A 16,888-nucleotide genomic window follows, 5' to 3' on the forward strand; every position below is an offset into this window, starting at 1 on the left:
GAACTTTCCTTTCTAATGAGCACTATATGATGCAATAGAAAAACAATTTGACACTGAAAATTGTGGTCAAGATCAATTTTGCGTTACACTTATTTAACCAATTTTCATCAAATCGAAGGTGTAGAATGGCTTGAAAAAAATACCGCGATAAATACTTTTTTGACACTTTGTACAAAGGTGTATATCAATGTGTATATCGATACACATACTCTGTATGTGCATATCCGTGGTATATATATCCGTTTTTCGAAGCAAAATGTCATCTACCTGATCAAAAGAGCAAAGCAAAAACACTACATAGAGGGTTTGTTACTGTTAACACTCTCTATTTCCGTGCGTAAAGTATCCAACCAGATATCCAGGAACAGCTTTCAGGGAACGAGATTGAATATTTGATCGAATATATTTAATATGGCAATGTTACGTATAACAATATACGTATGGAATTTTAAAAGTCACGAGGGTTGCAGCGGACTCAATTTTAATGTACATTAAACATTTTGCTCATTGATGACCTTACCTTAATTTTTTTCTCCTTCCTCGCTTTCTTCTCCTATGCGAGTGACACAGCAAGATTGATAGTAACAAGCGATTTCATTAAAACACAATCTCCTTTTCCATTTGATGAATACGATACGAGACGAGGGAATGATTTAGGAACACGACTTTCGAGCGGTTTCAACAACTATTAAGTTTCATTTATAGCAACGAACACTGCCAAAGACGTAATCAATAAGATTCGCGTAGGTGCCGTAGATGACGTAGATGAAAAAACGTAGATCAAACGTAAATGACGAAATTATACATTAATTTATTTTAACGCGTTAAAATTACGCTAATGACAGTTGCTCCATTCAATTTGTTCACATATTTGAGCCCTATATGGAACAAAGTGAACGGAGCATCTGCAAGCGTGTTAACCGGACAACGACGAATTTTCACATCTACTCCTCGAAGCTTCACATATATCAATGACCACTGCCGTAGTCATGGACAAACGTAGATGACGAAGTTATGTATTGATTCACTTTAACACGTTAAGATTACGCTAGTGACACTTGCGCAGTACTATTTGTTCATATATTTAAGCCCTATATGCAACAAAGTGAACGTAGCATCAGCAAGCGTGTTAATTGGACAACCACGAATTTTCACATATATTGCACGAAGATTCGTATATAACAATGATCACTGCCATAATCATGGTCAAACGTAGATGACGAGATTATGCATTAATTCACTTTAAAAATTACGCTAGTGACAGTTGCGCCGTTCTATTTGTTCATATATTTAAGCCCTATATGCAACAAAGTGAACGTAGCATCTGCAAGCGTGTTAATTGGACAACCACGAATTTTCACATATATTGCACGAAGATTCGTATATAACAATGATCACTGCCATAATCATGGTCAAACGTAGATGACGAGATTATGCATTAATTCACTTTAAAAATTACGCTAGTGACAGTTGCGCCGTTCTATTTGTTCATATATTTAAGCCCTATATGCAACAAAGTGAACGTAGCATCTGCAAGCGTGTTAGTTGGACAACGACGAATTTCGTTTCGCAAACACGGACACGTGAAACATTTTGAAGTTACGTGGACGCGAGAGTAATTCGTTCCCTTAAATTGCTCAATTTCCATTTCTTTCGCCATGTATATTCGAGTATTGCATTTGAATGGCAGAGCAGTGGGAAGTAACGGCGCACGTCGTTGATATATCGACAGGAACATGAATTCTTTTTTCATAGGATGAATACTTTTTTCATCGAATTATTAAACCGAATCAAGTTTTCAAATCCAATCATTTAATTTCATCGTTTTACATCGAACGTTTCAATCTTTTTTCTTTTAAATACTTTACCTATATTTCATCTCGTTGAATATTCCATATTTTTAATGCTACTACCACTTATTGGTAATTTCAAATATGTAATTATCGTTCTGAAGTTAGAAATTCGAAATAACATTCGTCAGTATATGATTCTACGTTTTATATAGAGTAATAAAAATGATACAATGAGTTTCGGTAAATAACCAATAAAAATTTTTGTTCCTTTTTCTTTTTCTTTTTTTTTTTTGGTTTTATGTATCCAAGGTCGAGAATAAACTATGTGCACGTTTCCTCTCGTTTCTTGTATTTTTATGAGGAATTCAGTCTTTTTACGCCACAAGAGTCTCAACGTTTTCGTTTTCACGCCTACGTTACGCTCGTTAAACACGTTCCAACAAGACCATGAATAAGGATAACAGCTTTAATGTTTTCACATGTGTTTATTTATTATTTTAGACCTTAAATATTTTATTTATAAAATCTTTATTTAAACAAGTTACCATTGTCGCTACAATAAATCAATGAATGAAATCAGTTTAAATTTAAAATATCATTTCATAATTTCTCGTCACTTGTATCTAAAAACAACAAAAAAACGGTGTATCCACATCGGATAAATTAATACGCCCCGACGCAAAATAAAACCAAGACGCACAGCTCTGTGGAATGCCAACGGTCTAGCGCAACGCAAACTTGACCTAGAACTCTTCCTAAAACACCAGCAAATCGACATAATGCTCATAACTGAAACCCACTTCACCGACAAAAACTACCTGAACATAAACGGATACAAGTTCTACCATACCCAACACCCCAGCGGAAAGGCCCACGGCGGCACCGGAATCATAATCAAATCAAACATTAAGCACTACGAACTTCCACCATTCCAGAAAGACTACCTCCAAGCAACAAACGTAGCAATAGAAGACTGTCATGGTACAATCACCACTTCAGCTGTATACTGCCCTCCCAGACACTCCATCGCCAAAGAAGACTTTGACGACTTCCTGGACACCCTGGGCAATAGATTCATAGCTGGAGGAGACTACAACGCCAAACACACCCAATGGGGCAGCAGACTGGTTACAGTAGGAGGCAAAAACCTCCTCAACAGCATAATAACCAACAACCTCAACTACCTTACCACATACGAACCCACACACTGGCCCACCGACACAAACAAAATACCCGATCTCCTTGATTTCCTCATTAAAAAAAAATATCTCGTCAAGACACGTCCAAATCAATTCCTCGGCTGATCTCTCCTCTGATCAATCCCCCGTGATAGTAACAGTCAGTTCAACTATCATCGAGAATACACGTAATGGCTCCATACATAACCAACACACCAACTGGCAGCTCTTTAGAGAAGTCTTTACACACACAACTTCAGCCTCAACTTCACTAAAAACCAATGAAGAAATCGAAGCAGCCACGGAATACCTAAACACGAGCATAATAAACGCTATCCGCTTCTCCACACCGGCAAAAACGTCCATCAGCAATCACGAATACCCCCAGTACATATTAAAAAAAATAGCAGAAAAACGTAGACTAAGAAGGATATGACAGATCCATAGAACACCGGAGGACAAACGCAAACTAAACAACGCAACTAGAAAACTATCCAAAACTATAAAAAAAACTACAATAATGACCGTTTTCACAAATATCTCGCCAGCTTGTCCCCCACAGCCGACTCCAACTACTCACTATGGAAGGCCTCCAGGAAACACACGCGTCTCCCACAAATAATACCTCCAAGCCGCCATCCGCAGAGTGGATGGGCGCGTAGCCCTATAGAAAAAGCCAACCTATTTGCCAAACACTTGACTGAAGTATTCCAACTACATTCCTCCATAGCTGCAGCGGACGTTACCGAATATCTGCACACTCCCTTCCAAATGTCCCCTCCTATTGAACCCTTCACTTCTTCAGAGATCATAGAAGCAATCAGTCGCCTAAACCCCAAGAAAGCAGCAGGTCACGACCTAATAGGAAATAAAACAATCAAGGAACTTCCGATAAAAGGGATTGCACTCATCGCATCAATCTTTAACGCTATCCTCCGCCTTCAACACTTTCCCAAGGCTTGGAAAATCTCACTGATCACCCTCATCCCTGAACCCGGTAAACCAATATATGAAACCAGCTCCTATCGCCCAATCAGTCTTTTACCTACCCTGTCTAAACTATTCGAGAGGATGCTCACGAATCGTCTCCTTCCACTCCTAGAAGAATTGAAAACACTCCCAGACCACCAATTCGGCTTCCGAAAACAACACTCAACAGTAGAGCAAATCCACCGCATAACCCACATGATCAGCCAAACCCTTGAAAAGAAAAAATACTGCTCAGCGGTATTCCTAGACATCCAACAGGCATTCGACAAAGTATGGCATAAAGGGCTACTCTACAAGCTCAAAAAGATCCAACCCCATCCATACTACTCCATCTTAAAATCCTACCTAACCAACAGACAATTCATAGTTAAATGTCTAGGCGCCACTTCCGCAACATTCCCAATAGAATCCGGCATACCCCAAGGTAGTGTCCTCGGACCCCTACTGTTCTCCATCAACACTGCCGACTTACCTATATCAAACGAGGTAACAATAGCAACATTTGCCGACGACACAGCACTATTAGCTACCCACGCAGACCCGGCAATTGCCTCATCCACTCTCCAGCGAAGTATCGACACCATGGAAAAGTGGTTCCAAAAATGGGGTTTCAAAATAAACGAAAAAAAATCCTCTCATGTAACCTTCACGCTCCGAAAACAAACCTGCCCCCAGGTCACCATTAACAACACAATAATCCCAAGCAAGGACTCCGTAAGATACCTGGTCATGACCCTGGACAGGAGGCTAACTTGGAAAAAACATATCTCAGAAAAAACAAAGCAACTAAAGGAAAAATTAAGAAAATTCTATTGGTTCACGGGCCGACGCTCCAAACTAAACATACAGAACAAAATAATCCTCTACAAGGCCGCAATAAAACCTGTCTGGACCTACGAAATCAAACTATGGGGAACAGCAAGTAATTCCAACATTGAAATACTCCAACGCTTCCAATCGAAAACGCTAAGATCCCTATCAAATGCACCCTGGTATGTTACCAACGAAACAATCCACCGTGACCTCAAGATACCTACAGTCAAAGATGAAATACACAAGTCCAGAAGCAGATATAACACAAGAGTCAACAACCACCACAACCCACTAGTCACCCAACTACTGGACACGACGGACCGATCTACATTTATCATATTTTATATAAAATTAGAAGGGACCTTTAAAAAATTGCATGCAACAACACACTTACAGGTACTCTTGAATTAGTTTTTCTACATGTCCGATTATGTCTTTATATGTATATGTCAATTCAAATTTATTTTCTTAAATGTCCCTTAATGAAAAACTAACACTTCATATTAACTTTGAACTTTTGAGTTCTTAGAATATTCTGATTTAGTCACTGGCTGTACCATAAATTCATTTACAGATATTATATTTCCACCAAGAGCTAGTTTTATTATGAGCCTTCCTGCATCATCATCGAATCCTTCTATTTGACCATAATTATTACTTTGTTTTCCAGCTATAATTTTCACAAATGTTCCTTTCTCGATTTTAACTTCTTCCTCTTCTTTTTTGGAATCTGTATTTTTCTTCTGCAATGCTACTTTGTCTGCTCCAAGACCCATACCTTTTGGTCGTAATTCTGGTATGACAGCTGCTACTAATCTGTAATAGTTAGAATAAACGATTGTGAAATAAAAAATGATGTTCTCTGTTTACTTTCCAATAAGTGATGTATTAAATACATATAATTAATTTAATCCAGAGTAAAATTCATACTTTTCATTTCAACCAATTCCCTTTCCTGGTTGCCATCCCATTCCCCTTAACATTGCTACACCAAAGGCATCAATAGGAATTTTTTCATAATCTTCTAACGTAGACTGAAAAATACAAAACGATATTTATAATATGCAAATGTAATACATCTGTGCATTGCACATCAATATGTTGATAACGTACCTGTTCTTTGCCTCTTAATGATTCATCTTCTACTAAAGGTAAAGTTAAATCATTTGTTTTAGTTTCATATTTATTCTTTGACTTAAGTTCCTCAATGATTTCTTTTGTCGCTTGCTCTTCTAAAGTAACAACTTTATTTTCACTATCTTCAACTGGCTCTTTCTTTATTGATATTATTGGCGATGTTTTTCCATTAGATAGCTTTGATTTTGCCTCGTTAACACTAGCGTCTCCTACCTTTTCCTTATCTGCCTTCGGAAGGAAAATGTCTGCATCTATTTTATTAAGAATTCTATCATGCCAGGTTTTTGAACCTAGTAATGGAATAATTAGAGGTTCATCTTTTTTTTCTTCCTCACTGAAATAAAAAAATTGTTTTCAAATATATATATTCCGCTATTGGTGATTTTTATAGGTTAGGTTGTGGTTATATGTTTCTTGATTATAAATTTTACTTTTTGAACTCACCCTATTACTTTAATACCTTTCTCATCAAGGCATTCAATGCAATCAACTTTCTTTTTTTCTTGTGGAATAGCATTTTTTAACACAGGTTTCTTAATAGATTTCGCAAAACCGAAGGAAATCTTCTTTCCTTCTTCTGCCATTTATTTGTTATTTTAACACTGACTTATAGATCAATACACATGTATATACTAGACATAAAGATTGATGTCACTTGAATCTATGTACATGAATCTAATATCTTATTATACTTTATTAATCTACTCAAAATTACTTGCACATTACTAAAATTTCATTCCGACAATGTATCAAGCGCCTGAATAAGTGACATTAAAGTAAACATATATCAAAGAGGAAACAAGAAGAACTGACGCCTATGGTTTTCTATGTTACAAAGCTAGTGCTGCACCATACGGCCAAATGCCGAAGGTGGCTTATGCTAGTATATACCTGCCTATACGTTTCAATGAGAAAATCGATATTATGTGTTCATGTGAAAATTCACATTTCCCTAGGAGCTGTATTTTGATAGATTTAAGCTTCTAATGGAGCATTTTAAACGTATAGAGTATACTATGAAGTAGATAGTAGTGCGGATCATTTTATATTCATAAAAAATTTGAATGTATAGAAATGTACAAAATGCTCATGATATGCAAAAATATGCAAAATATTCAAAGTAAACCAATCATCAAAAAGTTTAGAAGGTGAAACAAATTTCTTTAATAACACCTAGATTAATTTTTATTTGTTAACAATCCCATATATAACCATAGCTTTTTCCCGGCGCATATACGCGCCCTTACATGCGTCAATAAGATAAGAGGAAATAAAAGACAGATTATCGATAAAATACACTAACACATATGTAATACGTGGATATATTACCACTCAGATTACACATATTATATATTATAAGGGAATATGTATACCACGTATATATGTAGAACGAATATTTCAAACTTGTTTATAGCCCGTGCGCACACATAAATGCACGCACACGAACAATTTTTCGAACGATAATTATATTAATAATTTATAACCATTTATATTTTTATATTTTTATATTTTTATATTTTTATATGATAAGCATTTATATTTTTTAAAATATGTTCTTATGGCATACATATTTATTCCACGCTTCATATCTATCCACATCCGTAACTGTAGGTGACATTGTTTTTTAACAATTTTGCTATTATTTCATAATTCTTTAATTCATATTTCAAAGTCGTAACAGATGTTTCTTTTTTTTTCAAGTTTTTCCCATATTGGACTTATTTCTAGCAGCCATGCTTGCTTACAAAGCAATTTTATATCCACGCAAGAATATTTTTCAGTAGATTTTATTATGTGGTTTACAATATCCATATTCTCTAATAACTGGTTGCTAAGGTATAATTTGAACATACCAAGTCGAGTAACTTCATTTGGTAATGATTCGTATATTTTCTTTTCAAGGCATCTGCGTAAAGCTGCATCAATGTCCCTAATAATATATTTACAATAAATATTATTGTTCTGTTATATTAATAATAACAAAGGAATATTCCGCACAACACAATAATTAAGATTAAGATAATGAATAATTATGATATTAAGATATTTTCTACTTAGAAAACATTGAAATAGCGTGATATACATAGCAAGGGCAATTAGTTACAGCCAAAAGAACTACATTAGAATTTTCGTTAGATACTAATCCATCCAATCTAGAAAGAAGTTCTGATCTGAATCTCTTTGCAGGTTCAGACAATGTACAGTTTACTCCTTTATTTGTGCCTATCCAGTCAATCTCATCGATAAAAATAATTGTAGGCGAAAAATTATAGGCAAGTTCAAATAAAACCTGTTCAGTTTAACAAATGTATTTATTATTTATTAAATATTATATTCAAAATTCCTTAAATTCATTGTTTCATCACGAACGTAATATCATTTCGTTTTCCAAACAACTATTCTAGTTATATATGATTATTATTATATATGATAGATATATTCCAGAATCTCTTCTTCATAGACAAAGGAAATCAACTTACACGGATATACTTCTCGGAATCACCTCTCCATTTGCTCACCAATGAGCTGGCCGTTATGTTAAAAAAGGTGCATTGGCATTCTGTTGCGACTGCCTTCGCCAACATCGTCTTCCTTATTTCGTAATTGCTTGTATAGCAGAATACCTTTCCAGGGAGAAAATGGGCCTTTAAAAAAGATAAGGTACTTGAGGAGATACACAATGGCCTCCTTAATAGCAGATTTACATTCCTCTAGGCCTACGATGTTGTCCCAATATACATTTAATTTTGTTAGTATGATTTCCTGCGACAATACAAAGATGAAATGGCGCATAATCTCCGTATTAATTTCCGTAAATGTTATGTAATTCGTTATTTAAAGCTTTACTGAAATCAGTATTTACAATACGTATATTAATCGAAAATAACTTACGCATGAAATGTCTTCAATAATCTTCCATAATTCCAGATTGTCTATATAAAGCTTCTGAGCCTATTTTGATATCTTTGATTGCGTGGATTGTTCCATTAAGATGTTAAATAGCTCTCCTCTTCTGATGAAGATTCATCGCTTTCATTGGCGAAAATTGATGTCACTGTCATTGCGAGATTAATATCATCCGTAGCATCACCCCTCATCTTCTGTTGTGCATTCCTCCCTTTCACAGACCCAGATACAGACTCACTTCTCGTTTGTTTGCTAACAGATTTGACACGTTTTACTACTTCTTCAAAGATTGAATGATATCGTAATCGATACGTTGAATACGTTGAGAACGTTGAATAGTGTTAAATAATTTAAATTCTTACACTTTGTTCGCATTTGTCATTTCCCTCGTCTTTATTTCCTTTTCAGTTATTTTCTTGTACAATATAGGATATTTTTGGAATTTCATCTTGTAATAATTTTCATATTCTGTAAGAATAATTTCAAAATCGACGTTGTCGCAGACTCGATATTTCCGAGGTAGACGAGCTTCCCGGATTAATACATCGCTAATGTCTACATATCTAAAAAATATAATTTTTAATTCATTGAACAAATTTTATGCTATGAGTACACACTATACGATAATCATCAATTAACTGTTTTATTTCTAGGTAAGACAGACAAAAAGAATGTACTGTCTATTTATTATTATATAAATCCTCGGCGATAATTTTTTGCCTTCTGCTTTTTAATTTCTAATTTTTAAAGTTTGAATTTAAATATATTTTCATTTATAACTAGTTAATCTACGTTATCGATTGAGTTACTCTATAACTACTGAGTTACCGATGTCGATTTTCAAATTTTGGTTCCTTCCCCTCTTTCCGCACTAATTTCTATTTCGATTGGTCGCCGATATTATTCGAAAAAATTGCAACTAAGAAGATATCTAAATATATACACATAATATAAATATATAAACATAATTTTGTTATCTACTATCTTGATACGTGCAAAGATAAATCTTAATGATATATAATACAGCGTAAATGGTTATAAATAATTAATTATTGACAATAATTATAAGAATTATCGAAAGAAAAAATCATAGATACTATGTGCGAGTGTAAAATATCACAAAAAATGAACAACAATTGTGAAAAACGCAATATGGCAAATCAATGACAAAACACACTCATGACTGTCATGGAAGTTCCAAAGTCTAAAATCTAGAATATTCCTTACCTCTTTTCGCAAATTATGAGATATCTTATTTGTGGTACCTTGCAGCGATAAATCACCGTTCATTGTAATAGTTTTAAATGTGATAATGATATCCTTGTATTGACTATCGTTTTTCGATAGTTACGAGAATTTTCGTTTATTACTTTGAGACAATCCGTCACTTCCTTTCTCTTATAAAGTTTCCCTTCAACTCCGTTGAAAACTGAGCATCAAACAGGAGACGAACGATTTGTTGTCATGGCAATGTTAGTTCACACGTAAGCAGGGTGCGAATATAATGATGGAATAGTCGAATCCTGTCTACTGTATAGTAAGATGGATGCGACATGGAAATAGAAAGAGAAGGCTGTATATAAGCATTTTCTGTCCTTGTTTAATCAGGCATGCACACTAGTGGACACTGACGGCGCTCGTTTACCGTTGTTACACATTTCCGGTACAAGTACGCGGGCATTAGAGAAGGACGGAACGGTCTCTCTCTTTACCCCTATATCGCGTTTTTAGTTCGCTCACGCGCTCTGTACTTATATCTATTACATTTCCACCATAAGCAGCGGCCGTGCAGTGACTTACAAAAGTTTCGAACTCGCGGACGTTTAATCACGTTCCCTACTCCGAAGGGGTAAGTACAAAGTTGCTCGTCTCAGTACTCTTGTTAGAAGTTTTATCATCTTTTTCATTTCGTGGCTACAAGTTTTTCCAGGAAATTCTTATCGTTTTACAAGGGCTGTGGGACACAGTGACGTCAGCTATCGATCATATACGCGAATTTGTTGTAAATTAATTAGGAGAATATCTGGAGTTGTTTATCGTTGCCAGCTGTAAAATATTAGAATTTTTCATTCATAATTGTCATATTTTCGACTCTTCCGTTGCCAAGACCATCTTGAAAGATTTTTGGTATGTTCCATCACCCTTGTTAAAAGTGTGCCCATTGGTTAGCTATATTGATTTTAAAAACCAATACGTATATCAAGTTTATTATCTAACAGAAACAAAGAAATTCGTTTTATTAACGAATTTCTTTTATTAATTATTCTTTAATTATTAACGAATTTTCGATGTTTCTTCTCAATTTCCTTTAGCATCGAACGAAGAACATTATTTGATCAAACGTTTCATCGTTCAGATTATATTTCGTTTAGAAAGATTGAAATTGATATCGAGATAAAATCAAAAAGTATCCGTTGTTCTCGAACATTCTAGTATTCCTTCGCCGCCCGGGAGAAAGACAGGTATGAAGAAAGAGGATATTTTTTTTATTAACTTTTTAATATTGATATTTCGACAAATATTGACGTGTGCAGTGAGAAAATCGAGTGAAATTTTCAATAATATCGTTTTAATAATTTGTGAAACGAATTAGTTTGGTTTTTTCCATTTTTATTAGTTTCCGTCAGTGCTGATTGACGCGCCACTCCAGTTTCCATTTCCGTTTCTCGAAATTTCCTACGTCCTTGGTCTTTGGGACTCTTTGCCCAGGTAACTGCATTGCTTCTGGGTACGTCTCACCGTTCGGGTCTCTCGAGCTTTCGGTGTCAGTTGTTACCGTTGAAGGAAGAGAAGCTGGTGACGGATATTATCGGATAAATCGTTTATTCTGGAAAAGTTCGAGTAAGTTCGTTCTGTTTGAATAAATCAAGACATAGATCAATTTTTATCGTATCATCGTGATTCGCCATGTCGTACGTTTGGTTTCGGGATACCATATGTTTTTAATTTGGTACTTTTAATTTGAAATTTTACGTCTATGATCGTGACAGGAAGATACTTTCAGTGAATTATAAATATTTCAAATTATAAATTATAAATATTTGTTATAAATTACAATCATACTACGGGGAAAAGTGAAACATATGTTTTCTTGTGGAACATGTGATAGTAAATTATTCGAAGCATAATAATGCTTAATTAAACATCTATACGGTAACATTTACGGACGAATATTCGGGTAATATTATCGCGTCGCTCTAATCTGGCATTTAATGCTTTGATTGCGGTCTTTGAAATGGCATCGCAGATGCTGGTATAATATCACACGAAAAAGGAAGGACCAGTGGTTAATGTTGCAAGTGCACCAGTGCGTTGCAGCCATCGGGCGTGGCTTTGACGCCGGTGCCGCGGAGAGGCGCAGAACGTGTTCGATCGATCCGCGAACGCAGCCCGTGCTCATACTGCGACAGAGTTCGTTTCAGTTAGTCTCAGTCGCTGTTTGGCCGTCGACAGCGTATAGTCGCGCCGGCCGACGATTATTTTTTCTTTTTTTGTTTCTCGATAATTCTCTCGCAACACTCGTTCTATACGTACACCATCAGTTTATCGCGTGATCATTGTTACCGCTTCCCCTACCTTGTCACGTCCTTCAAAGAAGATTTTCCTTCAGTTTTTTGTTGTTTGGGGAAAATTCATCGCTCGAACACATGGATTTATCGACACGACGGTTTATCGAGGCATCAGCGTGATGTACTTTTCAAATTTCATATTTTCTCTATGATACTTTCTAAGGAGAATTTAGAATTCGAACGATATCAATTTCCAGGAAATATAGGTCTTTATGAGACCATAGGTTAGGTTAGGACCATAGGATAGGTTTGAATTTAATTAACTCTCTTATAATTGGTATTTCAATTTTTTAATTCCTTAAATTTAGCTTTCTTTATGCTGTTAGATGATGTAACGCGGGCATTTTATGATATATCGAATATATTCGTATATATTTTACTTTATACATTCGATAAATTTCCTTGGTTGGCCGGCCTGCAACCCACATACGGCACTTAATAAAAATTTGTTTCGTTAGAGGTCGGTGTTTGTTCGTCTTCGTCATAAAAATGTCATGACGTCATATCATATCACAAGGGTTCTTCTGAAAGCTAGATATTCGATAACAAGATTAATGGTTTTCGGTAGCTTGTAATGTCAAGCTTTGAACTGGCGGGATCGCTTTGCTGTCAAATCGCCATTCAGCAGCGACCATATTCTTTAACTACGTTCAAGACCTATATCACGCTACAGAAACCATCAAAGGAGGATAATTGCAAGTTAGTTGCCTCTTAGAAACGAGACAGTTGGTTGTTACTTGTTATCCGTAGTTGGTAGTTGTTCTCCTTAGTCGCCACATATTATAGAGACGACATTCATAGTCACCAGTTGCCTTCGCTAATAGTTTCTTGTTGTCTGTAGTTAGTTCTCGTCATCGCTATGTATTCCATCAATCACGTAAAATTTAACATATAGGATTTTATTCTTTTTTATTCTTTCTGTAGGAAGATTCTTTAAGTAATATGAATTTAAGTAACTATTTTATGATACAATAAAGTGGAAAAACGATTATTTTACGTAACGTAATTTTTTAAAGAACTTCGAATTTAAAGGATTCAGATAGATATCTTAAACGTAATTAAACCCTCCATATCGTAACAAATTGAAAGAAATTGCGCAAGAAAGTTAATACACTTAATGCATAAAACATATATTTAAAATCCAAATGTAGGCGTTGACGCGTGCGTGCTACATGTTCGAAACGTTCGTTACATCCGCGATAAAATTTGTAACGACGAAGAAGCTTAACATATGGTGTGCTTCAAGACGACAGTAAAAAGTGTTGTCGTATTTTTCGAAATTTCTTCCATTCTTAATAAAAATATATTGTATAAATATAGTAGGATTTTTCAAATTTAAATAGTTATAATGATTTGAAACTTTACAATCGTACGGTTCTGTTTTATCCTTTGAATATACCTGTCATTTTCATATCTCCTTTTAACTAAACTAAATATTTGGAAATCCTATAATTTGTACACTTCTATTTGTGAATAAGATCGATGAAATTAAAGCGTAACTATGCTTTCAATAATGGCTTCGATGTATTGCTCACCATTATGGCGGATTAACGTCTCTAAGTGATCGACCTTAATCACTAAATGGCAGCCGCGATTCAGTGGTAGAGCCTTACACATGACGGACATTGCAAGCGCTTGTAAGACGTCTATCGTGAAACGTTTCCAATAGCATCGATTACGACGACGGTGAAATCCGAATAGAAATATATATCGCGTATCGCTTCAGCCTGACATGTCTTAAAATAGAATCACAATTTTTCGTTCTTAAAAAAAAAAAAAAGAAAAGAAAAGAAAGTCTATAAAAATTATATGCAAATAAAATAGATAAATGGATAAATGGTTGTACAAATTTATAAAACAGATATTACAAATATACGTAAATAAATTATATATTTATAAATTGTTTGTTTAAATATCTGTTTGTTTAAATAAATAAAAGGGATATTTACGACTTACAATGAACGTAGTCCTGTTTTTAGTTTTAAACAAAGCAAAAACGGATAACAACTTTTTAAAATGTAAAACTCAACGCAACAGTGGTTTTTTTAATTAATCAATAACGTTCAAAGTTAATTAATTTAGAGTGGTTTGTACATTTTGTATGCTCGCCGTATTTTAACGTTTGATGTGTAACGTTTGATGTAGTACTTGATGCCCGAAAAATCGAAAAATAATTAAATTTGATCGTTTCGTCGAATTTACAAGTGTGTATATTCGTGTGAAATCCTATGTGCTTGTGTATGCTGATGTGAAAGGCGGTAATATATTTTTCTTTTTTCGATTATTGTTGTCAACTTTTGTGTGGAATAAATCAATTCCGTGAATAGAAGTGCAATCAATACAGCTTACTATGAAATGATAGCACAACAACAGTACATATCGCCATTGACGTCAGCTTCACAAAATTTCTCGAGTATCGAGGTCGTCCATTTGGGTTAAGAATTTATTTCCAAAATGCCACAAGCACGAATATCTTATGGAAATCCACTGTATTTCCATTGTAATTTTTAATAATCAGATTCCATATTGTATGCTACGATTCGAGGAAAATCCGCAGCTAATTATTATCTTTGCTGCCTTTAAATACCATAAATAGTCGTCCGTAAATTTTAAAAGATTTTCTGTGCCATACTTATATTGTGTATTTTAGTCTTAAGGTGCGGGTCGTGTTCAATTAATCGAAAGTGATGAAACTGTAATGGGTCACGATAGTCAAATATTAAAAATGGTCTCGTTGGCTACATTTAAAATCTTTACGAGATATATATGCATAGTACGTTGCTACTAGTAACGGGTAGCGATGAGCAATAGAGAACAGTACCTTCCTTATCTTGTCGTGATTATGTACATAACAGTAATGCAAAGTACTCGTACTGAATATCTTACAACATCTACATAGATTTTCAGATTTGTTTCGAATATTACCAGCATAACCATGATAGTAGAATTCTGTTACAGTATTAATTCTATAGTGCCGTTATGCATAATACAGCCCTAAAATGTTTCTACAAATATACGAATATTTTCGTCAGCTACTATATTCCAACCATGGCTTATTATGAAAGGAAATATATAACGAAATTACTTGTTTTTTTAGACTAAATTAGTTTAATTTGAATAATTTTAGTAATTGTGTAGGATCGAACAACAACTTATCATTAGCTTCACTCGAGACTTGATTGCACGTAGCAACGTAATTGCGTTGGAACTGAGGGTAGAAAACAATGTCAACCGTTAGACGCGTCCGTCTGGCGAATGTGTAACGCGTGAATAATAGATGGCGGCAATCACGTGAACCCTACTTATAGCTGTTTCGGCTTATATCGTAGCATTCAACCTAGGGTAAAACGATAGGGATCATTAGAAGTTGAAAGGCCGGCTGATCAGCCTCATTTTGTTCCATTTTTTAATCAAGCGATGAATCGACAAATTGTACAGATTTCGATGGTTATCACAGTTCTCTGGGAATTTTCAAGCGCGGTTCGTCGAATTTAGTCGGATTGGCTACAGACTCTTTTACGAGCAGCTTGAAACTCGATCTAGTTTCGAAAAAATGAAAAATTCGTTTTATCTCTTTGCTTCCCTGTTCCTTCCTTCCTCTTTTTTTTTGCTTTTTACATTGCGTTAAGACCGGCTAAATAATATTGATTGCCATGGACGTTGGCTGGTTCAAAATCACTGACATCGACGATAACAAAAGTAAGTTTGATGATCATTTATCTGAGCCGGTGTTATTCGACTTGAGCTCTGCACATTTGTTAATATTATTCTAGTAGGGATGAGATACTACAAATTTTAAATAACTTCGATTAAAATTATATTATAAAAATTATATTACATTAACGTTTAGAAGTCAATAAAGTGGAAAGAATTACGCGAGATAATGTAAATATAAATTATATTACAAGGAAACAATACGGCTAGGTAATTTGAAACATTCTGGCTAAAATTGCATTCTTTCAAAGTTAGGACGTACAGTATTTACAAAGTAGATTAAGTATCAAATGGGGTACTTAAGAAAATTCATGTTATCATTCTTTAGTAAACATTTTCAGGTAATAGCCTTCTGCAAAAGCTGCTTTACGTTACGTTAACGTATTCATTATTAATATTAATCATATTGTTCTTATCTCCTAGGGGCATAACAATCCATTTTTATATTGTGTTAAAACTAAATTTCTATTAGATTGTTGCAAAATTTTCTTTCGTTTTATAAAGAAATGATAGATTTTTTGTTTTATGTTATTTTATATTAAATTGGAGAAAGGTGGATCGCACATAATTCAATAAAATAATATAAAACAAAAAATATCGTACATCTATCATTTCTTTAGAAAACGAAAGAAACTTTTGGAACAACCTAATATTTCTCTCCAACGACACTTCTACGATGTTAAAATATTTGATAAAAATATTTGATAAAAATATTAAGAAATTCTAATATTGATTTAAACGTATCGATTTATTTACTTTTCGCTGCCAGAAATTGTTAATTATGATT

General features: G+C 34.6%; 4 protein-coding genes and 1 long non-coding RNA gene across 11 annotated transcripts in view; 3 read left to right on the plus strand and 2 right to left on the minus strand.

Moving 5' to 3' along the window:
* Nucleotides 1-16,888, plus strand: part of LOC126927053 (integral membrane protein DGCR2/IDD-like) — a 386,199-nt gene that overhangs the window by 324,044 nt on the left and 45,267 nt on the right. The gene's annotated exons all lie outside the window — the stretch shown is intronic.
* Nucleotides 1-16,888, minus strand: part of LOC126927088 (uncharacterized) — a 194,852-nt gene that overhangs the window by 167,877 nt on the left and 10,087 nt on the right. The window lies entirely within an intron of this gene.
* The window catches only part of LOC126927056 (integral membrane protein DGCR2/IDD-like), a 211,178-nt gene that overhangs the window by 101,524 nt on the left and 92,766 nt on the right, over nt 1-16,888 (plus strand). The window contains exon 1 of one of the 4 annotated variants that reach the window (XM_050743416.1): nt 10,633-10,667. The exons of the other annotated variants lie outside the window; for them this stretch is intronic. The gene's annotated coding sequence lies outside the window, so the exon portion shown is untranslated. Of the gene's footprint in view, nt 1-10,632; nt 10,668-16,888 lie in introns of those variants that run through there. 4 annotated transcript variants of the gene reach the window in all.
* Nucleotides 5,352-6,757, minus strand: LOC126927039 (G-patch domain and KOW motifs-containing protein-like). Its single transcript, XM_050743364.1, has 4 exons — nt 6,356-6,757; nt 5,888-6,245; nt 5,705-5,808; nt 5,352-5,590 (listed from the first exon to the last, which is right to left on the minus strand). The coding sequence occupies exons 1-3, from the start codon at nt 6,493-6,495 to the stop codon at nt 5,713-5,715; spliced, it is 594 nt and encodes a 197-aa protein (XP_050599321.1). The 5' UTR covers nt 6,496-6,757; the 3' UTR covers nt 5,352-5,590; nt 5,705-5,712.
* The window catches only part of LOC126927052 (integral membrane protein DGCR2/IDD-like), a 392,464-nt gene continuing 391,541 nt past the window's right edge, over nt 15,966-16,888 (plus strand). The window contains exon 1 of the mRNA XM_050743394.1: nt 15,966-16,086. The gene's annotated coding sequence lies outside the window, so the exon portion shown is untranslated. The remainder of the gene's footprint in view (nt 16,087-16,888) is intronic.

Source organism: Bombus affinis, unplaced genomic scaffold (genome assembly GCF_024516045.1).
Source record: "Bombus affinis isolate iyBomAffi1 unplaced genomic scaffold, iyBomAffi1.2 ctg00000070.1, whole genome shotgun sequence".
NCBI classification, from domain to species: Eukaryota; Metazoa; Arthropoda; class Insecta; order Hymenoptera; family Apidae; genus Bombus; species Bombus affinis.

Coding starts and splice junctions, on each gene's coding strand:
- LOC126927039 (XM_050743364.1), bottom strand. CDS start 6,495: ATGGCAGAAGAAGGAAAGAAGATTTCCTTCGGTTTTGCGAAATCTATT. Junction 6,246..6,355: donor AAAGGTATTAAAGTAATAGG/GTGAGTTCAAAA, acceptor TTTTTATTTCAG/TGAGGAAGAAAAAAAAGATG. Junction 5,809..5,887: donor CATTAAGAGGCAAAGAACAG/GTACGTTATCAA, acceptor TGTATTTTTCAG/TCTACGTTAGAAGATTATGA.